The sequence below is a fragment of the Streptopelia decaocto genome (assembly GCF_964273445.1).
Source record: "Streptopelia decaocto genome assembly, chromosome: 2".
In the NCBI taxonomy this organism is placed as follows: domain Eukaryota; kingdom Metazoa; phylum Chordata; class Aves; order Columbiformes; family Columbidae; genus Streptopelia; species Streptopelia decaocto.
The window spans coordinates 69845480-69870607 of NC_138655.1; the positions used below are offsets into that span (position 1 = coordinate 69845480).

General features: G+C 37.1%; 1 protein-coding gene across 3 annotated transcripts in view; it reads left to right on the forward strand.

Annotated features, from left to right (window-relative positions):
- Positions 1-25128, forward strand: part of GALNT1 (polypeptide N-acetylgalactosaminyltransferase 1) — a 90421-nt gene that overhangs the window by 33661 nt on the left and 31632 nt on the right. For all 3 annotated transcript variants that reach the window (XM_082046927.1, XM_082046928.1, XM_082046929.1), the window contains 2 exons: positions 11561-11792; positions 19038-19212. In XM_082046927.1, coding sequence (XP_081903053.1) covers positions 11654-11792; positions 19038-19212 — 314 coding nt within the window. In that variant the 5' untranslated portion in view covers positions 11561-11653. The remainder of the gene's footprint in view (positions 1-11560; positions 11793-19037; positions 19213-25128) is intronic.

Consider the following 25128-nt stretch of genomic DNA (forward strand, 5'->3'; position numbering starts at 1 on the left):
GTCAGATGATTTAAACTAGTCTGTGGAATGTGTGACTTTTTGATTATTAGAAATTCTTGACTGACTGTATGCATTTGGTCTTAGTGAACATATGTCTTGTAAGGCCAAGTGATGCTGCTTTTTGGCTGGAAGCCTTCATGCTTTGTTACATCATGTCACAAGCCTGAGTATCTAAAATATGTGGAAGTGTTTACAGGTTTTTGTTGCAGACAACAAATAGTATAGTAATAGCCTAATCTCTACTACTGTGGCACTATCCCCTTGTAATATAAATTTTGGGTAGTTCAGATTTTATTTCTTAGAAGAGCCTTGGAACCAGCATTTAGCTCTTATAGGGAAGCTTAAATTACTTAATTAAAATAAAAGTTTTGTCTGAGTAATGGTGAGCTTGCAAGATCTGTAGCTCACACGACAGAATTGTTTTTCTTCAGGAAATTGAGATTTTCACCTAGAACACCTGTACCAACGAGACCTGGATTTTCCTCTTCCAGTCCTGTAGTGCTGGGATTGAAAGACCAGCCAGCACACAGCTCTTCAGGGATTTATTGAAGATCCAAGTCAGTTTATAGCTCTGGGGTGCTGGTTGACAGGAGTGTTGCTGTACTGAAAAGCTAAGTGCTGGGTCACCAACTGTGAATCTTCCAGAAAGAAACACGAAAGAAAATCCCACCGCAGGCCTCTGTGAAGGATAGCAGAGGCTCAAACACGTCTTACTGCTGCATCTTCAGGCATTAATTATCGTACGTTGGGGATTTGTGAGCTTGGTGCATTGCTAGCACTGACATTAAAATCCTCTCTTGCTGCTGTTAATAACAAAAGCTCTTCACTCATGAATTGCTCATTGTTTTCATGCTGCCTCTGGTACTCACTGATGAAAATACTGTCTGTATTCTCTCAGTGCCTGTTACTCCAAGTCAAGTACACTTGGTAGCCCTCCTGGAGCGTGCAAGTGAAGTAGCTGTGGCTTGGAAGAGGAATGTTTGCTCCATTGCAGCATCTGAGGTGTCAGTAGCCCAATTTAAGACTGCAGTTTTTTCGGGAAAAGAAATAACTGTCTGTCGGCTTATAAATCTGCTTTCCTGAAAGGATTGCCTATTGTGTAGTTGTCAGGAGAGGCAATATCTGCTGTTCAATGTAAGAAGGAAAAGGTTTGAATAATGGTGGTTTGAACTCACCTGCTGCTACTGTAATACCCGAGAACTGAATGCCTATGCAAAAACTTACTGCTGTTAGCTTCAAGGTGCTATATGTATATATATATGTATATGTATCTATCTGTGTATTCATTTTGTTATATGTTGTAATTAAATTGAACTAATGATATACACCTAATATTTGAATCAGTACTGTAAGAAGATGCATAGGCGTTTTTGTGTAGGATTTGCAATATTAAATAATATATACTGATTGTTCACTGGGCATAATAGAAGCATATTTTAAATCTCAAAGCAGTTGAGAGAACAGAAATGTGTGAAGGATCCCTGAATAAATCTGTCTGGTTTTAGATAATTTTCATTAAACCTGGAGAACAGACAGAAAAATGAAATGGTTGCCTCAGTCATTTGAAAGCTACTTTAAAGTCACGGAATAGGAGTCAAGTGAATCTCATCTCTTGATATATCGACAGCAGTAGTCTTTGTACTCTTATTGTATTCTTGGTTCCCAAATTTTAGCTATCCTCTTGAGCTCTTGTAATATTTACAGCGGTATTCTGATAGGGAATGTTTCGTCTCCCTCCTGGATCTATTTATTCTTCTTCATGTATAGCAAAAAATGTTGCAAAAAGAAATGTAAATCCAAAATCTGTGGAGCAAATTGGTTTTGATCTTTTGTTATATGATTAAAATATTTTTCATCTGGTCCTTTGAAACCTTCCCCATTGCATTTTCTTCCTTCAAGCAAGATCGGGCTTTCTTAAAGTCAGTCTAAAAAGTATTGGCTATGTTGGGGAAAAGAAGTAACATAAGAAAGCCTTTCAAAGATTTTAATTTGAGGAGTTCTGTAAATAATCCTTTATTTTCAAAAGCAATCTATTGGGAGAATTTGGGTTTAGGGGAATCTGTGAGTGTGGATTTTTTTTTTTTCTTCTCCTAAAAGACCAACTTAAAAACAACTCCCTCGTACCCGCCCAACTCAGAGCTGGTGTGGAGGGGTTTTATGACAAAGGTCTGGCATCTGCATTTGCTTCTGGAAGCAATTAATTTAGGCCTTTGTGTTGTTTGCTCCTGTATAAATTCCAGGCTGGAAGACTGGGAGTAGAAAGGATCACTTGGATCACTGTGTCCAGGCCCATGCAGTGGACTCTTACAAATCCCCAGGGTTCTGCTTTGAAACGTCTTGTTTGCTACTACACAGCTCTCCCTCTGCCCTTCCCTTGTGTCATAGTGGTGTGTCATACAATGGTTTCTGGTTTTATACCTAGGGAAAACACTTAAATGATTCATTCAAAAATCTTATTGGCCTTTTATCTATGACTGGGTGACAGTGGCAGCTCAGAGTGTCACCCTTCTGAGCATTTGCACTATTGAAACTCTTCGGCTGACAGCAAAGTCACATACTCCATTGCATACTATTGTGCGTATTCTATTGTGTCATCTCAATCTTGTTATTCCAGTTCACAAAACCATCTTTATTTCTACCTTATCACTTGTTACTTTTTAGTGGCAACAGGTCTCAAGATTGCCAATCTAGATCTAGCACCAAGATTACTAAAGCAAATAGTTGCCACATTATCGAAGGTGAATTCTTGTCAGCCTACTAAGTTTTTTTCAATAAGTCTTTACAGTCTTTCTTGTAATCATGTCGTTTCTCCACATTATTTTTTTTGTATTAATTCTGATCTCACCTTAAATAAGTTTTCCATGTCAGAGCTATATTTAAAATGTTTTGCACTATCTGACAGCAGTAAGTTTGAAGTCAGTTGGAGATTGAATGAAATTTACACTGTTCTAATTTTATGAAAGTGGTATTGGTACTTATTCAGTTTCTGATCTACTTACATCTCTGATCATTTACTCAGTGTGTTCTAGAAACATTTGCAGTATTTAAATACTATATACTGTATTAATTACTGAACTAACGTATACTATGTTAATGCAGCATTAGCATAATTTATTGTATTAAACTAACTACATGTCTGGATGGCCTGCTGTCCTTCTGAATTGCATTTATGCCTGTTTCAGGTAGTATATGTAGTAAATTACTAGACCTGTCTGCTATCATGCTTTGAAGTTTCACATGGCAGGTCTTTCTGGGCCCTACAGAAGGGATCGTACCGGCCATCCTGTTTTTACCAGAGTAGGTAATCTTAGTTGGTTTTATTTTGTCTTGGGTTTGATCATTTCCATTTCCTTGTCCCTCCTGCAATTGTTTTTCACATATTTAATCTTTGTTAAATGAGGGTAAACTATATTTCTGGGATAATTAACGTTGGGTCCATACTAAGTAGTTATTAATCTGCAAATTATAATTTTTATTTGAATAGTGCTAATTAGGAAGAGAATCAGGAAGGATTGTGAAGTAGTGGGAATTCCTTGAAAGTGATGACCAAATGCTTGGTAGATTTCTTGGAAAGTTTTGAGGAGACTTTATCAAGATAATATATGCTGCTTACAAACTCATTGGAGAAACTGTTAAGTACTCTAATTTGCAAAATTAACTACAATCATTTAACTTTTGGAAACAGTTTTTAAGATGTTTCTGAAAAACATAGGCACCAAAATAACAATGTCTTTTAGTTTTCTTGCAGTAGCTGGAAGAAGAGCTTGCTTTTGAAAGCATTTCTACACAGTTTGGGAATGTTGTTTCCTTACTATGTATCTTAGAAGTAATTAGAATTAATCATAAAAGTTTAAAGGTTAAGTAAAGACTATTTAGGTAAGTAAATCAGTCGAATCAGAGGTTCAAGTGCACAGTGACTTAGTTCCATACAGTTATAAACAGTTTGACAAAACCGTGGGTGGAGTACATACCTGTTGTTCCATTGTTGGCATTGCTTTTCTGTTGTGATGAGCCAGATTTTCGTCTCACAAGAGCTTCCACTTTTGTAAGTGTATTTATGCGTGCTAGTTTAACTCTAGGAAAGCCTTTAGGAACTCATAACTTCTGTTTTTCTGTATTAAGTTCATCCTTGTCTTTTCAAGTATAGTTAGCTACTCCTATGTTTCTATTTTATTCTTCCTTCATTCCAAGTTCTACCAGTTTTAGAAACATAATTGATAGGGTTTTTTTCAAATGGTCAATTTAAAACGTTGACTTCTGAATTGAAAATTCACTTCTGATGAATTGAAAGTGTAGTCTTTCTGCACAGAGCAAGAAAAATCGAAATTGATTTTACTGACCCACATTTCTCAGATTTTTCTGAAGAGTAGGTTTACATTTATTGAATTGTTCTCATACTGCTTCAAACTAGAATGAGCTGTTTTCTCTCATCATTTCTTCAGAACTTCCTGTTGCTGGATTATAATGAACAGGTGCCTTTTGAATACTGAAACCTTTCAAAATCTGTCACACAAGTGTAGCTCCATGAAGAGTACTACTCTATGTTAACTTCCAAGCAGAAGAGAGTACTGGCATCCTCGAACTTCTGAATATTTTTTTGCCTGGTCAAGTTTACCAGATGTGTCTATGTTTCGGTGAAGATGACATACCATACACCTGTTTTCCACAGATTGACCTTCTGATTAGAATGTTTTTAAGAATGCTTTTTATAACATTAGAATTAGAATGCTTTTTATATCATTGAAACTAGGTAAGACTTTGTTTATCATCAAACTGACCTATTTACTGAAGAGCTGATGGTGATGAGCTTCCTGGAAGCAAGTACTAAAAACAGTTTAGCAGAGCGTGGGCCAGTAAAAACACAAAAAACCACACCAGCAGAGTAGCAAAGTGGTTCTGAAACCTGAGTTTAGTGCTGGCATCACTTCTGTTTTCAAATATAGACATACTCAACTGGATAAGCCTCATTAGTAGTTCAGATGTATGGAGTTTTAAGCAATGCTTATATTGACAGCTTGCATTTGCTTCATTTTTTAGGCATTTGCTCAAAAATCCATACATATGCCTAATATGTTACTTTAGAGTATGCCAACTTCTTCTCCCTCATTACTAAATAGACTGAGAATCTGAAAATTCAATTTCATGTAGGCCATCAATCTTTCTTTAGATGCTGTTCAGTTAATCACTTCCCATTTGGTTTAAATTGATATTAGTAGTTTAGAAATAGCAAATGTTGTGTCAGGATTTTGATGAGCCCTTTCTTTGTGCCAACTTCAGTCTATTTATATCTGAAGGTTTGGAAGAGAAATTTTACATCAGCTTTGTCTGTTTAGGTGCCACATCTGATGTAGAATCCTGATTTAGCCAAATAACAGTGATGAAGTCCTTTGTCAAGTCTGTTACGAAGTCATATTGAAGACTGATCACTAGTATAAACAAAAATGAAATTGATCTAAAGATAAAAATGACTGAATGTGTTGTAATGAAAAAATGAAAAAAATAAGTATTCTTTCCCATGCCAACTGTGTTAGTAAAAGAGGAGGTAAAATGAAACAATGTACTTTATATGAGAAGTAATTTTAAAGATGACCTTTCTTATAGTGTCAAGTGTCTCATTGATTTTTGTCAGAGGAAAAAAAAATTGCTTGACCTTCAGAAATAATAAGACTTGAACATACCCATTTTTCTTCCTTTCATTTTATTCTTGATAAGTTACAGCCTTCTACTCTTTCCAAGGTGTTTTTAATACTCCTTTTACTTCCATGGCATACAGGTTTTGTTCTCTATTATCCAATATTTTGAAGGGAGAAAAAATACCTGGTTTTGCAAAAATCTTCAGTTTTATTACTTTGCTCAGTAGCAGAAGCAATTATTAAACCTATGCATTTTCGTATTATTGCTGTGGTTACTGGACTTGTTTATAGGTGCAGCTGACCTTCTTTGCTGTAAGAATGTACTTCTGTTTCATGTGAAAGTTGCCATCAGACTCCAAAGGTTTCTTTCTGCAGAGCAGCTTCCTATCCTGTTGACACCCAGCCTATACAGATAATAAAGTTATTCCATGCTGAGTACAGGACTTTGTACTTGCATTAGTTGAACTTCTTTAGGCTTTCAACCTGCCTGTTTTTGTAGCTGTTGGATATCCCTTGGACTGGCCACCCATGGCTGTTCCAGGGTATTGTCTCGAGGTATCATCTGCATGTTCCACTCCCAGCTGGGTGTCACCAGCAGCTTTGCTGAGCGTGTATTTAGTCCATCTGCCAGGTTCTCGTGAAGACTAACCAGTATCAGCTCCAGTTTTGACCTCTGAAGGACACCACTGGTAAATGTCTGTCAGCTGTACTTTGTACTGCTGTTCAAAACCCATAGAGCCTGGTGGTCCAAGGTAAACAACACTCACTGTTCTCCTCTTGTTCATCAAACCAGTCCTCTCCTTAAAGCAATCTGCCAAGTATGATGTGCCCTTGGTGAATCTGGAGAGTCTGTTCCCAGTTGCCTTTTTTTTTTTTTGTGTATGTCTGTAGGTTCCTGGAGGATTTGTTCCATAATCTTCACAAGGGTTGAAGTGAGACTGACTAGCAGATGGCTCTCCAGATCCTCTTTTTCCTTCTTGATGGTAGTTTTGTTTTGTTTTGTTTTTTTCCTAGTCCTGATGCAACACTTGGGATCACCATGACCTTTCAGAGATGATAGAGAATGACCCTGCAGTAAGATCAGTCTGTTCCTTCAGCGCCCTCAGATGCCTCCCATCTGGTGCCACGGAGTCGCATACATCCGAGTGTCTTAAGAGGTCCCTGACTCAATCTGTCTGTACTGCACATTGATGTTTACTCCCACAGACTCTGCCAGTAGACTAAAATCTGGGACACTCAAGAGTAAACCTTACCAGTAAAACAAGGAAGGCAAAAAAGTTACCAAGTATTGTAGACTGTTCCACACCTGTTGTTACCAGGTCTGCTGTCCCACTGAGCAGTGGATCTGTGTGATTCTCAGTCTTCCTTTTGCCAGAATCTTTATAGTTGCCTTTGCCTTTTTTTTTTTTTTCTTCCCTTTTTTCCCTGCTCTTGTTTCTTCTGAACTTTAACAGCAGGGTTCCATGCTCAGGATATGTTTTTATATTCCTCCAAAGTAGTTGAGCTTCTACCTTCTGTGTATTTTGCAGAAGTATAAGAGCCTCTTCATGAAACCGCTTGCCTCAGTTTGTCACACAGATTTTGCTCACCAGCCCTCTTTCCCCAAAGCAGGTCTGTTGGTCCTAGAAGCCTGCCTTTGACACCAGCCAGGTGTTGGTAGGCTGTCTGCACCCCTGCCTGAATCTTGCCCTCCCACTGGAGCAATTAAGGAGAGCAGTATCTGGGTCCCATGCCTGTTGCCCTCTATCCTCCTGGGCTCTGCAGTCATTGCTTATGTGCTCAGGTTCATACCTGGCAGTATCATCAGTTCATACATGGATGGATAGCCAAGGGTTGGCTGTCTAAGAGCTGAACTCGGGAAGACTCATCAATCTTTCAGCAGCATCCCAGGCAGTATAACTGTTTTGAAAACGCACATCTGCAGGCTTTCCTTCTGTTGCCACAAGTCACTGATTTCCTGGACCTGTCCATCACCCAGCTCCCATCTTGGGAGTCTCCATCCACCTATTCCTTGAATGCAGTGCCTAGCTGTTTCTTCTTCCTCACCTCATGGGGCTTAGGTTTGTGGTGCTGCAAGGTCTCTATGAAGACCCATTTAACTACTCTTCATTGTTGCTCATGGTGTGCCAGTCTGCCCACTTTGCCCTGCAGCCCCTTCCACTGAAGAACCAATGCTTCAAGCAGAGCACCCCTCTTGTGGATGAGGCCACCACTACGCATGCAGCACCAGAAAGAGGTGCCTAGCGTTTCTTACAGCCCAAGCCCTGGGTGGTGAAGTCTTCTTCCAGAGCTCTGAGTCAAGACTGGTATGCAGAGGGCAGTTACTTCAGCAGTTTCTAGGCCCCTTTGCTTCACTGCTCTACTGCCTGAATTCTGCTGGTAAGCACACAGTGGAAGTGCTGTCCTAAAACCAGTGGTAAAAATACAGTGTAATTCATGAGACGGTAAACTGCCCAAGGGAGTGAGAGCCTTTGTGTAAAGGTAGAGGGAAGGGTCTTATTGGTGGTAACCACTGTGGGTTGAACTTTTGCATTGCTGTCTCTTAATCACTTCCCTGAACTGGCAACGGATTCAAAGCATTCACAAAGTGTCTCTTTGACATTTCACTGAACTCTCAAAGGAATTTTCTTTCATTAGAGGCAGATATAGTGCCAGCCTGTGCATTTTAAAACACTTGATATAGTTGGTATTTTTATGGACAGAAAGTCTAGATTACAATTCTCCTGGTGTTTTGTTAATTTGAGGACCCCTAAGTACCGTGCTCCTGTGTGTTTTACTCTTTCTTTTATAGCCTAATATCTCACAGGTCTGAACTTCAAGAAATATGAGATTATTGACAGCTGGCTGAACACAAGCCAGCAGTGTGCCCAGGTGGCCAGAAAGGCCAACAGCATCCTGGCTTGTATCAGAAATAGCGTGGCCAGCAGGACCAGAGAAGTGATCATGCCACTGTACTCGGTATGGGTGAGGCTGCACCATGAATACAGTTTCGGGGCCCTCATCAGAAGAAGGACACTGAGGTGCTGGAGAGAGTTCAGAAAAGGGCAATGAAGCTGGTGAGTGGCCTGGAGCATAAGTCTGATGAGGAGCAGCTGAGGGAACTGGGGCTGTTTAGCCTGGAGAAAAGGAGGCTGAAGAGAGAGACATGATCACTGTCTACAACTACCTGAAGGGAGGTTGTAGCATGGAGGTTGTTGGTCTCTTCTCCCAAGTAGCAAGTGATAAGATGAGAGGAAATGGCCTCAAGTTGCACCAGGAGAGGTTTAGATTGGATATTAGGAAAAAATTCTTCATGGAAAGGGTGGTCGGGCATTAGAACAGGCTGCCCAGGGAAGTGGTGGAGTCACCATCCCTGGAGGTGTTTAAAAAAGGCGTTTAGACGAGGTTGTTAGGGACATGATTTAGTGCTAAATTTAAGTTAGGTTATGGTTCGACTCAATGATCCTGAGCATCTCTTCCAGCTGGAATGATTCTACAAGAATTTATTTAGTTTTCTTTTAAATGAACACTTGTTTAAGTACAAGCAGAAGGTGGTGGTATGACTTGATTCTTTGCCGGATCATTTCTATGGTGTCCTGAATTAGAACAAAAGAAGAAACCTATTGTATGGAGAGTTTAAGTACAGTTGTACTGTGTCAGACAAATTTTGTCTGTATACAGTATTTGTTTCTTCCAGTGGTTGATAGTGTATATCTAGGGAAGAGAATAGGGGAAATTGTAATAATACTTCCTTGTGGTCCGTGGAGTGACTTGGTGGTCACAGTCAGGGACTGCCTGAAGGAGTGAGGACTTGGTATTTAATAGCTAATGAATAGACCTACAGCACTGCTGGTGTACTGTGGTAGGCTGTTCCCCTCCATAAGTACACATTGTGGGGAATACATTCCTTTTGTTTTTTAACCTGCTGGCTGATTTAGGTTACATCTTTTCCAGCCAGGAAGAATGCTGCTGTCTTCACTCACATCTTATAATGAAGCTATCCCTTGTTGTCTTTATCCTTTTTGTCCTTTCTAAACTCTCTATGTTCTTTCTGAAATGACAAGGGTGAATGTTCATAGAGCGCTCAAGATGAGAAGGCAGATACTGTGTAATGGCATAGTGATAGTTTGGTTTCTGTTCTTCTCTTAGTAGCCTGTAACAAATTATTTTTCTTTCACTGCTGCTGATCACCAAGCAGATGGTTTTATGGCGCTTTATAGTGCAACTCCAGGATACAGAGTTCAGGACCATCCTTGTGTTTATTGGAAACAAACAAACTACCCCTAGGTTTTTTCTTAACGTACCTCACTTAATGATTCACTGTGGTAATTTCATCTGCTATTTTATCATCAAGTTGTTAATTACAGATACTTATGCAGTACTTAATTTTATATAGTTATCCCTGTATACAAAAACTATACAGATGCAAGCTGAGGTCATCTTGAACAAAGCACTTTCTTGGCATTTGATGTGTACCTATGCAAGAAGCAGAGGGATACACATACACCCTTCCAGTTATGCGCAAGTGTGTGGCTACAGGCTCCTATGTTGCTCTTCCATCCAAACTGATGCCACTTAATTGTATAGGAATGCATGGAGACATCAATGTCTCTTCTGCTAATAAGAAGTAAGATGTATTCAGAAGAGGGAATATCATAGTACTTTCTCTTAAGAAGAGAGAAGGAAGACAGGAATCAAATTATGACGATGAAATACTAAAGAAAGAATAGTCTTAGAGATACAGGGTTCTTTTGTGAGTATTTTGCATAATCATATCTTACAATTAAAGTTCTTCCCAGTAGATTCTTCAGTTTAGGCTGAAAGTATGTGGGAGAAACGACGTGTGTGTCAGTTTTAAAATTCTAGTGTGTTTTTGAAGTCTTATTTTCCTTTTTTTTTTTTTTTTTTTTTTTTAATAAGTAATTAAGAATATCTGTAATTCTGGTTTTAACTTAGTAAACTATTCCCACTGGGAAATACTTTGGTAATACTTTGAAACACATCAGTACTGGTGAGGAACCTGTTGTTGAAAGAAAAAAAAAAAAATATATATATATAAAAAATGGAGTAGTATAAGCAAACAAGTGCAAAGGTGTTCTTGATTCTACCCTGCACAACTGTCAGTCATGGAAATAAGCAGTCCTTGTAGTAAAATTTCCTTGTAATTTGAGTAGGCCAAAAGAGAATTTAAAAGGTTAGTGTTTTAAAATGTTAATGTATACATGTTGAAAAACATATGAAAGTCTGCTCTGTAATCAAACATTAAAGTATAAAAGGTACTTTAAGCATCAAATGGTTAATTGATACCTTTAGCTTTTAATGTTTAGAAAGGGATCACAGTGACTTGTTCATACTTTCTTCACATTGCCTACTGTTTACCTACCAAAAGGGATGTTTATTTTTGGTTCGCTGAAAGCAAAGCATTTTCCTTTGTGGCGAAGCTGTAATGTGCCATTGGACTTCTATATAAAATACAGGCATTTGTAGATCAGCATTCCTAGTGATGGGCCCAAGAAGTCAGTGTGTGCTACACAGCAGGAGCATGAGGAAAATTAGCCATGGGCTTCGTGCAGCACAGATTGATACCTTGCTTCCTGAGATGTTCCTGCTTTTCATTCATTGAGCTTATTCTGATATGCAGAGGTTCCAGAGAATTCCTTTTAATTTCATTAGATACGCATACCCTCTTCTATAGCAGCTCAGCAGAGCACTCTGTTTTGGTCACTTAAGTTTCCAATGGTGACTGTTGACATGGTAAAAGACTGGAGTAATGCTGCTTTAATATAACCTTCTCCCTAAATCTCTTTGGAGTGCATAAAGCGTTCATTTTGATACATACAGCATGTAGTAAATAAATCATTACCTCTAAAATGTAGTTAAAAATTCTGCTTTTAGCTCCTGTCCTTAGGTAACTTTTTGTGACTTTTTTTCTTTTTTTTTTTTCCCAGATATAGAAGAACGTGGTCTCTCAAACTGGATTAAAGAAACCTGTTGATATTTTTATTTATACTTTTTTATTTTTGTATTTGACTTGAAGTGCCATGAAAAAATTTGCATATTGCAAGGTGGTCCTTGCCACCTCTTTGGTTTGGGTCCTTCTGGATATGTTTCTATTGCTGTACTTCAGTGAATGCAACAGATGTGATGAGATAAAAGAACGAGGCCTGCCTGCTGGAGATGGTAAGTTTTCTGCCTGAGTAATCTTTAAATTGTGCTCATTTAAAATTGCACTTCTTTTAAACATTTATTATTTTTTTTTCCCCAACAATATAACTTTGCATCAGCATTTAGGTATCGCAGAATGTCAATCTTTCTTTAAAGGACTAGGGAATAAGCACGTTGCTTGAGCTCTATGTTGCAGACTTAAATGCTTACTTAAGGTGTAGAATTTTAAGCACTGATGTATACGAAAACAAATAATAAAACTATGCAACAAGCAGTTCAGGAATGTAAGCTATGTTAATCTAAAGCATATTCTAAGTTTCCACCAGTAAGGAAACAAAGGCACTGTCAGCTTCATTAGACTTGGTGGTAAAACAAACCAAAGCTAACCAACAACCAAACTTACTTATTCCCCTACCCCTGAAAAAAAAAAAACAACAAACCAAAAAAGAACACAACACACAAACCAAAACACTCCTCCCAAACAAAGCAGCTAACAAAAAAAAAAGCACAAACAAAAAAAAACCCACAAAAACCAACCAAGCAACCAAAAAAATAAAACCTAAGCCAAAATTTGGCCAGTTACTCTAGCAATAAGGGACAGTGAATGTTGTAATGAAAACAAATTTATGAAATAACTAGAATAAACTTGGATGTAAAAGTGACAAATATCAGAGCATATGTATGTGTGTGTGTATGTACACATGCATATGTACATGCAACTGTATGTAACTTTTTATTTGAAGGAAGAGCTGTATTACTCAGTACTAAAGCTCTTCAGATAAGCTTTCAGTTTTGTTACTGGCATGTTAGTTTTTGGGAACCAGTTTTATGAGCAGTGTGGCTTTTTAAAAGCCCGTACCATTCATGTTGCCAACTCTGTTTTAAGGACGTCATTGTAGTTGATCACATGGGAGAAAGGGTTGGTGCATGGAGAATTCCCATCCCTGCAATGTCTCAGTGTGGACATTTAGAACTGCAGGCAGCTGTCACATCCCGTTCATTTGTGAAACATCTAATTTTGTGGTATGGTGTCTCTCCCACCAGAAAGGCTGTGTCTGTATGTTTCGCTGCTGCTGTAGGAAACTTATGCTGTGATGCTCAAAGTTAAGTCTAATCAGCCAACTGTACTTGAGATTAATTAATGGATTCTGTCACAAAAAACTTTTTCACCTATTGACATCTGGTATGGACAAGTTTGAGCTGCCTGGGAAATTTTCTGAAATGTTTTAAGAACAGCGTTGCTTTGTTACAGGATAACACTGGGGAGATGTTGGGGCTAAAACCAGGCCGATAAATCTCCAGAAAGAAGAGCAATATATAGGAATGTCAAATTTCTGTGCTTAGAACCTCAAAACTGTTGCTTCCACAACTGCATTCAAACATTTTAGAGAGGTTTTAGTTACCTGAGCTTTGCAAAAGATATTTAAATTTTCAGTTGCTTGCATTTCATAATTTGGGTTTCTTTTTCAATAAGTGGAAAAGAAAGTGATAAAAAAATGGAGGTTATATAGAAAGTATGTCTTCTATAGGAGCTCAGTCTTTTCTTTTTTTGGTCTTCAGAAGCTGGGAGGTTTCCTTGAGGATAAAATGATGACTGTTACTGTGGTGTTGAAGGATGGATCCACTGTTTGGATTCCCACAAAGGTTTTAAGCAATACTAAGCCTATAACTTTTGTCAGGCTTCTTTAAGGCTGTCTGGCAAACAGAATTTTTTTTTTATATATCAAACTTGATTTCATATATTGATGATGTTGAAAGTTCAGATGACTTTACACATAAAGGCATTGGGGGTTCCTTCAGGTGAGGGAAAATCTGCAGTTTTTAAAGATTAGTACTTTAATTTTCCCCATGCAACATTATTTTTACTTAATTTGGTAGCTGAGTACAGTCTTCATTCTGTCTTTTCCCTAACCTGTGTGTGTATTAAAATCCTTAATAACTTTTTCATATCTTATTGGCTTGTAAAAAACAAAACAAAACACAAAAGAAAACAAACAAAAAAAACCCAACCACCCAAAAACCAAACCAACCATCAAAATCTTTGTATATAGTTTTGTACAATTTTTTTTTCTTTACAGCTGACTTGTAGTAGGGTTTGTGCTGAAATATGTCTGCTAGAAACCATAGTTGTAGTTGACAGTGACACTTCCTTTTAACCTAGTTGCATGCCTGATCTTAAATATTCTCATTGGTTCCAGCAGTGTACCCATTTGGAGTCTATAGTGGCTTTTTTTCCCCCGCTCAGAATGCCTAGAATCTCCTCAGATAACATTGAGGCTATTTTTCCTGTGAAGCTTTTATCAAAATCTGCTTTATCACTTTTTTCCCCTATTAATTTCCATAATTGATTTCATTTTCTTGATTCAGCATAAATTATGTAAGTGTTCTGAATTTAATGTCCTTTTTGTCCATGTCACTCTGGTATATAGCTTCTCTTTGAAATTCATGGAAGAATTCCGTGGCAGTTAATGAACCTACTGGACACACAATGAAATTTTTCTGAAGAGTTTGTAAGTTTATTTTAGGCTGTTCTTGCCTAGTTGGAAAAATCAGTCTTCAGATATTTTCAGCAGGATTTTGAGGATAGTTTTGGACAGTCTAGGCTTTCACAAAGGATGAAGGATGTTTTCTTAGATTTTTAATACAGAAAATGGGGGGAGTTTCTTCTTCAGAATAAGACTTAGAGCCATGCTCTAAATTGCCTTTGAGGAAAAAAAAAATCTTTCTCCTTGGTATATCAGATACTAGCATCTTAAATCACAAGCTTCAGCTTATGTATCTAATGTTGTATTGTTAAGATACAGCTGTCCTGTTTTACCAATGGTTCTGTCATGGTTTAACCTGAGCTAGCAATATAACCACGACAGCCGCTCACTCACTCCCCCACCCTCCCAATAGGGGAGAGAATCAAAAGGGAAGAGAGAAACTTGGATTGAGATAAACACAGTTTAATAAAACAACAAAATACTAATACACTACTAGTAAATATATCTATAAAACAGAAATAAAAGATACTCAAGGCAGTTCCTCACGAACATGCTGAGCAGCCAGTCCCAGGAAATGGCACCTGGTCCCAGAGCCGATCCCAAAGAGAAAAAAGAGAGGAAAAAGGCAGAAAGGCTCAGAGACCTCTGCAAAATGGTAAAAGGCCGAACTAAACACCCTGACTGAACTGCTCTGGCTCCGACAAGAAAGAGCGGAAAAAAACCAAACCAAAACAAAAACAATGCCCACAAGAGAAAGTGCCCAAGAGAGTGAGAGGAAGACCGAACTCGTCTTATATCTGAAGCACGACACTAACGGGATGGAATACTCTTATTGATCAGTCTGGATGTCAGTCAAGCTCTGCCCCATTCATGACCCCTTCCTCCACGCCTCATGCCTGTGGGCAGAGCGCTCAGAGTGTCCTAGGCTCTCAGATCAGTGCAATTAAAAACATTAACTCTGTGCTGGGGTGTTATCTTCTTGTTCTCAAACTAAGTCCAAATAATGGGCTTGCTATGAAAAAGAAAGGTTTCTAACTGCATGAAGAAAATTAACCCATTTTCAGTCAAACCAGCACAGGTTCAAAAGTGGCACATCTAGGTGGTGCTTCCCTCTTTGTATTAATAATTACTGATTGTTGATCAGTTAAATTCACAAAGGGTAATAGCTGACAATGGAAGGCTGTTGCTGTAAGTTTAAAAGTTTTTTAAGAGTTGGAAGAAAAATCACCGAACCTTAGTAAGCATTATCCATGTTATGAAGTAGTTTTTTTCCAACTCTGAAATTCATAGAATATCTAGTGGAGCACTACTGTTTCCAGATAGGGATTCAGCATTGCAATTTAGATTTCACAGCCTGGAATAGAACTTACTGGTAAATGTAAACAACTTCTAGGCTTAAAGAAAAGGTTCAAGCTGTTTTTTTAACAATACAAAAAAGGGGCTATTCCTATAAATAAAGAAAACAAAACACAAAAAAAACAGGTAATACTCTGGGTTTACTAATAAAGATTTTTTTGTGTGTGTAGCTCTGTCTTATTTCTGTAAGAAACCTGTATGTCAGCTCTTAGGTCTTGACTTAAACGAAGACCAAATAAGTGCTTCCTTACTCTCAGTTAGAGGCTTCTTAAAGGTATGACTGCCAAGGAACTTCCAGATTTGGCACTTGATGCAGTTTCTAAATAAACTTCCCAAACTCCTCCTTTTCCTATTTTTTTTTTTTTTTTCCCTCCAAGGGGCATTCCACTTGTGGAATGATTAGAAGTCCTGCAAAAACAAACAAACAACAACAAAACAAAAAAAACACACACACACAAAAAACAAACAAACAACTTTAAGACCTAGGACTAGTATTGCAAGAGTCTTGCGATTTCAGCTGCTTGCTGTTTACACTCTTTTCTTGGGGCAATGACAGATTTAAACTAGGACCAGTCATTTTTGTCAAGTGCAAATCAAGGCCTGTGTTCTGAATTTTGAGCTTTTGTAAAGATGGAATATTGGGAAGTTGTGACTCGCTTCTGAATATTCACAGCTGCATAAAAAATTCCTAAGAAAAATGACACAGACCTAATTTTTGAAAATAGGAACTGTTCATCGTAAATCAGTCTTGTTCTGTTAAGCCTGAGGTGTATGTAAGAGACAATACTTCTCTAAACTTCTACCTGTTCAAATAGCTTGCTTTTAATTGTGGTAGTTCCTCCAAACATGACTGGACTTGTTGTTTTGGTCAGTTTACCATTGTTGTGGCCCCTAAACACATGCCAGGGAAGAATCCATCCCTTTTTCTGCCTTTAGATGGTCTTAGATTTTGAACTATCTGGTTTTCATCAGACATATTTCCTGGTAAAAAGGAGTTGTAGTCCATAGACATAAAGAGTTCCTGATTTTTAATGAAGATCTGGAAGAGATCAAGCCCTCTTTGAACAAATGGTTTACTGATACAAACAAGAAATGTCTGGAAAAACATTACTAGATTTCCTGTTGGATCAGGTGGTGATTAAGTCATTCATTTAGCTCTGAAACTTGTAGCTGTAAATGAAATTTCTGTTTGTTAGAACTATGTCATCAGTGCATGTCTACAGCCCTTCAAAGGAAACATGTTTTTCATAGTTAACTGACAAAAGAGCACTGTGGTTTGAATTTTTAACAATGCATGTGAGTCATTTTGGGAGGGTGTTGTTGGTTTGTGTTTATATGAAAACTACATGCTTTTGTGGGAAAACAGAAACCTGAGAGAAGATGGTTAATTCTTCTTGGAAAGTCATCTCTGTGCGTGCACCACAAGCTTGCCTGTCTTTGCATTTAGTGAGTTCCGTAAAACATAGGTGGATCAAGTAGTTAGCTGTTGCTGGATTTTTCTGCACAAAGGAGTACTTTCTTTATGTAAAACTTGTAGTCAAGTAGTATATATTTGCTAATGAAATTTAAAATTCAACTGATGAATCTGTGCAATTTGTACACCCACTTATAACTCACTGATATGCTAAACTAGCCTCTAACAGCAAGATCTGCAAATGGGAAATATAAGTTTTAAGTTAATTTAGCTATTCAGTTTAGCTGGTCTAGTTGAAGTTAAGAAACAACTGAAAGTATAAATGGAACAAGAAATTATTTTCTTCTTCTACATAGCAAATATGGTAGGATAAGACATTGACTCTATAATGCTGAAAAATATGGCAAATATTTTTGAACATATATTCAGATATCTAATATGCTAATATCTAAAAGCTATGTTGAACACTCATCATTTAATCGTTTTCTAAGTCAACCTATATACTAATTGCTAGACATTTAATGAAAATAGTTATGTCAGCTCATGTAATAAAAACAAGTAGAATATATAAAAATTAAGCCCAAATAATTGCCTTATTGTATACCATAGTTTTATGTTGATTGCCTCCCCAAAGGCACAAATTTTAGTTTAAAAGGTTATGCAATTGCGAATAAGCAAGCTTTGATGCGGCTTCAACCACACTTTCTTAGGTGGCAAAGATGCACAGCAAACTGCTCAGGATCTGCTTGGACATACTTTATCTGTTTGAAGTGTATGGCTGGCTGGCAGCTTCTAGAATTCTATAGCTCAAATGGCAGTCAAGGGGAATTTGGTAAAAAGAAAGCTTGTCTGTGGTGGGAGGATTTTCTCTGCTAAATGTCACTGCATTAACACAACTAGTGCAATTGCCTCAGGTACTTCAAAATGAAAGTTTCTCAAGAAACACATTGTGCTAGTAACCGATTAACGCGAAAAGCAAACTAGCAAAATGTTTCAGTTATTAGTATATATTTTAAGTCTTAGTGTTTCAGCAAGGATAGAAGGTTTGAGCTTTTTTAAAAAAATTATTCTTATTCTTCACATGGCTATTTGCTCTTGGCAAAAGCTTTAATTACACTGTGTTATCCTCAATGCAAATTAAAGATAATTTGAAGCTAGGCTTATTACTGAGAGCTTTTGGTGCTTTTCTTTTAAAATACTTCCTGTTCCTCTGTTTAAACCTTAAATTACTATGTTTTAAATTAAAATTTTTACTAAATTTGATAAATAGGAATGTATTTCAAATTCGGTATTTGAGCATTTGAAACATTTAATTCAGGAGAAAATTAAACAGGAGTTTTCAAAGAAAATGTAAGAGGTTTTTTTTTATGTTTTAGTTTTACACTTAAAAAAACAAAACAAAAAATACAACCAAACAGAAAATGATAATTGAAGGGTTGGGCTCCTTTTCCCTTCCCACTCTCCCTCTGCAGTTTGATCAGTTATTTGATATTTAAACATGTCAAGTATTACTGTTTCTGTCTAGAGTACTAACATTAAACAGAAACATGTTGACTTAAAATAATGTTGCTAAAACAAATAGAAATTATCTATAAACTGTAAATGTGTCATTCTGTCAAAATAAAAATGTGGAAATAAATGTAAAGTTACATTTTTCCTTTACAGGTATTTTAGTAAAGATTAAATTCAACTTTTACTGTAAAGTTTGTGTGTGCAAGAGTAATCTGGGATATAAATGTCGTTTGTTCAGGAATTTTAACAGTAAAGACAATTAGGACCCATGATGAATAGATCTAAACCTTTACTGTTTTTTCAAATGAATTGTGGTGTCTAAGAGTTGAACTACTTCTGTTTAACTCCCAAATATGAAGATTTGTTTTCACTTCCAGAAGCTGCTGGGTTTAGAACTCTGTTTTAATTAGGAACACTCCTACAGTATAAAATAAAGTATAAACAAACAAAAGCAAGTGTAAAAGTAGTTACCAACATTTTATTTATTCTTAGTTCCAGAACCCATACAAAAACCACATGAAGGACCTGGAGAGATGGGGAAGCCTGTGGTCATTCCGAAAGAGGAGCAAGAAAAAATGAAAGAAATGTTTAAAATAAATCAATTTAATTTAATGGCAAGTGAAATAATTGCACTCAACAGATCTTTACCTGATGTCAGGTTAGAAGGGTAAGTGCTTTATGTTGTATTAAAAATGTACTCTACTTAAATAAAGATTGTACAAAGAGTGATCCAAAACAAGAGTTCAGTTCTGTAAGATATTACTGTTGAAGTGAAAACGTAGGAGGATTTCCAGTACATACAGTACTTATTTGTAAAATAAGATTGAACAGTAGAAACCAGTTTTCTCCAGAGTTATTTAACTTTGAATCTGATTACAAGTATGAAGCCTGTTCGGGGAATAGAAATTAATCTGGTTGAAGGAAAACGGAGTTAACTTAAGACTTGGCATTTCGGGAAAAAATTACTTATTTGAAAAATTCATGCACTGCTTCTAATGAGATAGACTAAAATTCTGCATTATATGAAATAGAAACGATTTGATGATGAGAAAGAAATACTTTAAAAATTTTCTTATCTAATGAAATGTATAAGACCTCATTTAGATTGCATTATATTTTTTTTTAATACCAATCTGGTTTGTTTTTGATCTTGCCTCTGAAATATTGATTCTTTCAGAGCTATTTGAGTCATAAGTAATTAAAAAGAAAATTGTAGCCTTGTTTTAAATAAAACTAAGATTGCTTTACTCTCCTGGGGCTACTCTGGCACGGTAGCTGATGACTCCCCCTACCCCCAACCCCTCTTGTTTATGAGAGGGACTCTCAAGTTAAGTAAAGCTCATGAAATAAGATTTTCCTAATCAATTATCTGCATTCTTCTGCAAGAATCAGATCCTATAGAAACCTCATTTCTTTAGCAGCTCTGCTGTGGCTTCTGTATACACAAGGCCTAGCTGCTGTTTAATTTGTTTTCATTTCCTACCTCAGAAGATAATATTAGAAGAACGAGATGAGGCTCTGACAGCTTTTCATTTTTAATGAGTGATAAAAGAGCTGGTTTGTAGGTGTTATACCTTCATGTATAGTAATGAATGTGATTTTATGTAGCATGTGAGTTCCTGGTAGTGCTGGTGTTCTTACTAATTGAGCCATATACTTTTCAACATATTATTTCATAAGTTTGAATTATGTCACTTTTAAATTGATTTTCAGGTATATCATTAATTAGTTTTTATGGTCACTGTGGTCACTACTTGCCTGTATCTCAATTTAGTGGAAGAATGCAAATCATGAACTTGCAGGCTTTTCTTTCAAAACCAGTAGATGTTTTGAGGGGCATTGTATCCTTTTCGCTGACATTATTGCTCTGATTGTGGTTGTAACTTGGCAATGGGATCTCTTGGTACTCGTGCAGATTCATATGTAGTGTCTGTGCCTGTTATACTCTATAGCATAAGAAATTGCTTCACTGTAAAGTGCTGACTTCCACCACTTGAGAACTTGTAGTTAGCATTTTCAACTTACTTTAGTTGTGAGGAAAATAGTAGGTTTTACAGGAGATTTTTGTCAGTTCTGCGATGCTAACTTGGTGTGATTTCTGTATGTATATATATATATATATATATTTTTTTTTTTTTTCTCTGGAAGAGCTGAATGGAAGGAATTAACAAAACTTAGGGGAATTTATATGTACGGTTGGTTATGTGGAAGGTAAACATTGAGTAACTTTTCATTATGGCCCTGGAAGTAGGGGAGAAACTAAGTAACATCATTGGTTTATCAGCATTCGTACTGGAAAGCTTGCATGTATATATTCTACCATTTTTATAGTGTAAGTACAAAGATAAGAAAATAAACTTGTGGATCTAAAAATTGGCTTACCTGTAAGCTTTATGAAGTCTAGACTTTGAATTCATCAAAAATAGAGTAATTCTTAAAAACTATGAAATGCGTTATCTAAGCATCGCTCAAGCTTTTGCAGACAAATGAAATTTCAATTATAAAATCAAGGTGAGCTATAGGAATTTGTTGTGTTCCACTTGGCTATGCTCTGCAGTTATTGTGTTTTGCAGCAAGATATGCATTATACATTTAGTAATGTTGCATTTGTTTCTTTTTGTCCATTTGTATGGACACAAATACTATCACTATACTGTGTGTGAGAAAGTGCAATCTTAGAATAAAATTTTAGGGTAAGGTCTCAGGGCAGAGTTGGATTTTCTGGTTTTGTAAATTGCTGCCAACAGTTTTAACATTTATTTGCTGTGTGCATTTTTAGTAGATTTTGACAGAAAAAATAGTCCCCCAAAACCTCCTCCTTTTGTCATCTTTTCAGTATGTACTGTATAAGGTCATGCTAATTAAGAATTTGGGAAGTGTTTTAACATTTCCCTGGCGAATTTGAGAACAGCACTGTGTTTACAGTGCAAGGGTATTTTAATCTGTATGTGTGGATTAATATTACTTTTCAAGAACACTGTAACCATTTTCAGAATTTTGAAAGCTGTAAATATGCTCTGGTGTTTTATACATAAAATTATTTATCTGATCAGTCAAAATACTCATATGGGCAGAAACATTTTTGTTAGTGGGGTTGCTTCTGTTATAACTTGTTCTTTCTATATCCCTGCTAATGTGGAAATAGTTTGAGGAGAAGAATGGGTGATTTCTAGTCATTCATTACCACGTTTATGTGCTTGCAATATAACTGCAAGTAGCACTTTCAGTCAAGGCTTTGAAAACGTGGGATATGTTCAAAGGCACATTTAGCTGTTCGACCATGTAATTATTTTCTTCACAGGTTTTGTGGGTTGCTTTCTTTAATGTGGTGTGGGGGGAAGGTGTGGCTATTTCAAGTCCTATAATTCTCTAGCATGTTGGTTTTTCTAAAATGCAGAAGTCTGTAAAAGTTTGGCCTAACAGTTAATCATTGAAAGGCCGGTGGAATTAGGTGTGCCAGGACCAATGTGCCACGTGTATTTAATGGGGATGGCATAACCTGTCAACTGGAAAGCGGCTTTTGAAGTACATTATCCTTCACATGAATTTCTAGTTCTGCCCAACCGTTACCATCTGTGTGAAGCCAAGTGTGTTTGTGTATCTGCTCGGTCCTCAAGGCAGTGAGAACCTCCGTGAGTTACGTGTTCCATCTTGCACTCCTGCCGCTGGGTGCTTATAGGTTCATCTCCAGATGACTCTCTCTGGGCATCATGTTTATGTTTTGGTCAATACATTTTGTTTCCTTACTAGATGAACAAAAATTTGAGCTGTTTTAATAACTTCTAGGTACTTCTCCAGCTCAGAGAGCTCCTCAGGACATCTACAGAAGTTGAAATCTGTGTTCTGCTGAGCTGTGCCCCAGTCATATTAACAGGTTTATATTTATTTTTATTATTTGGCACAAAATTACCAAGGCACGTAGATGCCTTTAAAATAATTGACATATGCCTGAATTGCTAGTCTGTAAGCAGCAACATTTTTCTACTTATTCTTCTTGTGATCCAAACTAAATTATTTGCTTAACAGAAAAAGCTAAACAAGAAGTACATTTTTAGCCTGGATACTTCCCCGAATCTGGACTGGGGCATGTTAGTGTAACTAATTAATATAACTGGCAGTGCCACAACCTCTGGAGGGGGAACGAGCAGCTGGGGGTAGCAGATCGGTTTTAAGTTGTTGACAGAGTGATTTTTGTAAGCATGTCTTATTCTGGTCTGTGAATCAGTTATCGAAGTGGGAGCTGATTCATAGTTTCCAGGAAAATATGCAGCTGTGGGCTTGACATGACAGCAAAGAGTAAAAAGATGGGTGATTAGGAACACTAGTGTCTTGCCTTGATTCTGCTGAAGATGAGGCATGCAATGAATAAAATAGGTGTCAATGACTAAAATAGGTGTTCAGCTGGGCCTGTGTGTCGTAGACCAGTATTCAGGCTGGAAAGTGGTGTGGTTCAATGCGTGAAATTTGTATGTGTCGTATGATTTGATTTTGCTCTGAATGCTGTTTGAGGTGCCTTGGAAGCTGCTTTGCAAAATGAAGAGTGAGTCCTGTGTTCTAAGGCCTTCCAGGCTGTATTCATTATTTAAATATTTGTGGAATATATAAAATATGTAAGGAAACATTTGGGTCCCTGGTATGAGAGTTTAAACCCAATTCTGACTTTTTTTATGCTAGAAAAGAGCATGTTAAAACACTCTTTCAGGCTGGAAAGAATGGAGGCATAACTGGGACAGAATTATGTCATGCATGTAAGCTCTGGTTCCCACTGGAACTTATGATACAACACTAGGAGGGTGTAATATATTGCAGGTTGTGGTTCCTTAGAAAGGTGATGGGCTTCCCCAAGCAGACCTGCAGCAAGGAGGAGTGTGGGTCGCTTTTGGGATACCTTAGCAAGACTTTCTCCAAGGCTACAGATTCTGTAAAACTTGGCATAACAGATCTTCCTTGTAATTCTGTTCCTTAGTTGGTATGATTTTGCCAGAATTAAGGGTATCAGACATCTTACTGTATCTCAGTTTTGCGTAACACTTGAGATCTTTTAACTGTCCTTTTCTCAAACTGTCTGTATTCAGGAAGTAGGGGTGTTGGGTTTTGAGTGGTATCGCTACTGTTAGGATATAAGCAGAGGTTTTTAGCTGGGTGGCCATACATATTTGAGTGAACAGGATTTAAATTCATTCAAACCATGGCTTCAGCCACTTAATAGAAAAGTAAGTTGCAGATCTGTAACTAAGACCTTAATGTTTACCTAATACACTAATGTGGTCGGTTTAAATTGTCATTGAAGAGGGTTTTTTGTTGAATCAAACTACCCTTCTCAGTTCCTCGTGCCAAGCTTACTTTCACAACTGGGAAGAAGTAGACAATTTTTTTTCCTGGGGTTAAAAGCCATTATTCTAAGTTGAACTTACATGAATGTTGTGGAGTTTATAGCAATTATGCTGGGCTCCTGTCTGAGTACATCATTCATATGACTAATTCTGTCATCTCTTTGCTTAAAAAGAACCATATTTAGATTTAGGCACTGTTAATTATATGATACAACATAATGCTTTTCAGTTATGGGACTAAAATCTGTTTTTCATATGTGTGCTTTAAAAAGGTATTTTTCATTTTAAGCCTGAAATATGCATGTGAGAATACACTGGAATCTGGATTTTTGACTTTTCAAAACAAATTTATTTCCTGTATACTCTAAGGTACTACAGTTGAATCATATTATGACATATTCATAAAATTTACACAATCCCTGTGTGAGGAAAATAGTTTGAGTACTACTATTCGTAGTACTACTATTACTACTATTCGTAGTAAAACTAGTAAAGGCACACATGCAAGAGCATGTTCTTGGTGCTGAAATGTGTGACATTTTTTGTTTGCTTGGTTTTTTAAATACTTGAAGTATTTACTTCTCTGTGAGGCTTGTGAAGGTGTGCTCTCTTTTAATTATTTTAGTTTAGGAGAAGAGCTAAGGGGAGTATTATTATATTATATATAATCCGCTGTAAATGTGGCCTGCAGCCAAAATACGTCTTCTCACAGCTGTTGATACTGATCTGATAATTGTGTGGCCTTGGTCTTCCCTGACTGGATGGAGGATTACACGTCAAAAAGGAGAAAAATGTATATTTTGTTGAATCAGCAAACACTCCCAGCAGCTGAATGATTACTAGATCCGGTGCAAAAAAGGGGATTGGGCAAAACTGGAATGGTGAAAAGTGGGATTATTTTGGCAGCAGCCCACAGTTGTACCAGACTAAGTGGAACATGGTGGAGTGGGGCGGCAAACTTTCTCACAGAATGTATATATTGAAGTCCCCGTAAGGTCAAGGGTATTTAAATAGCTCCATAAATTGTGATATGCGTTGTGAACTTTAGGTATTTGTTTAGCTCAGGTCATAGTGATGTAAAAGATAATAAAAAAAGAGCAAAATTGTCAACACAGGTAGTGAGATACTTTAGAAGTTTATTTGATGTTTTGTTCCAAGCTAAAAATCCAGGCTGCTAAGTAACCTGGCATCTGTAAAGGAAATCTGCTGACAGCAGTGTAACTTTGAACAATGTAACACTGGAAGTCTGA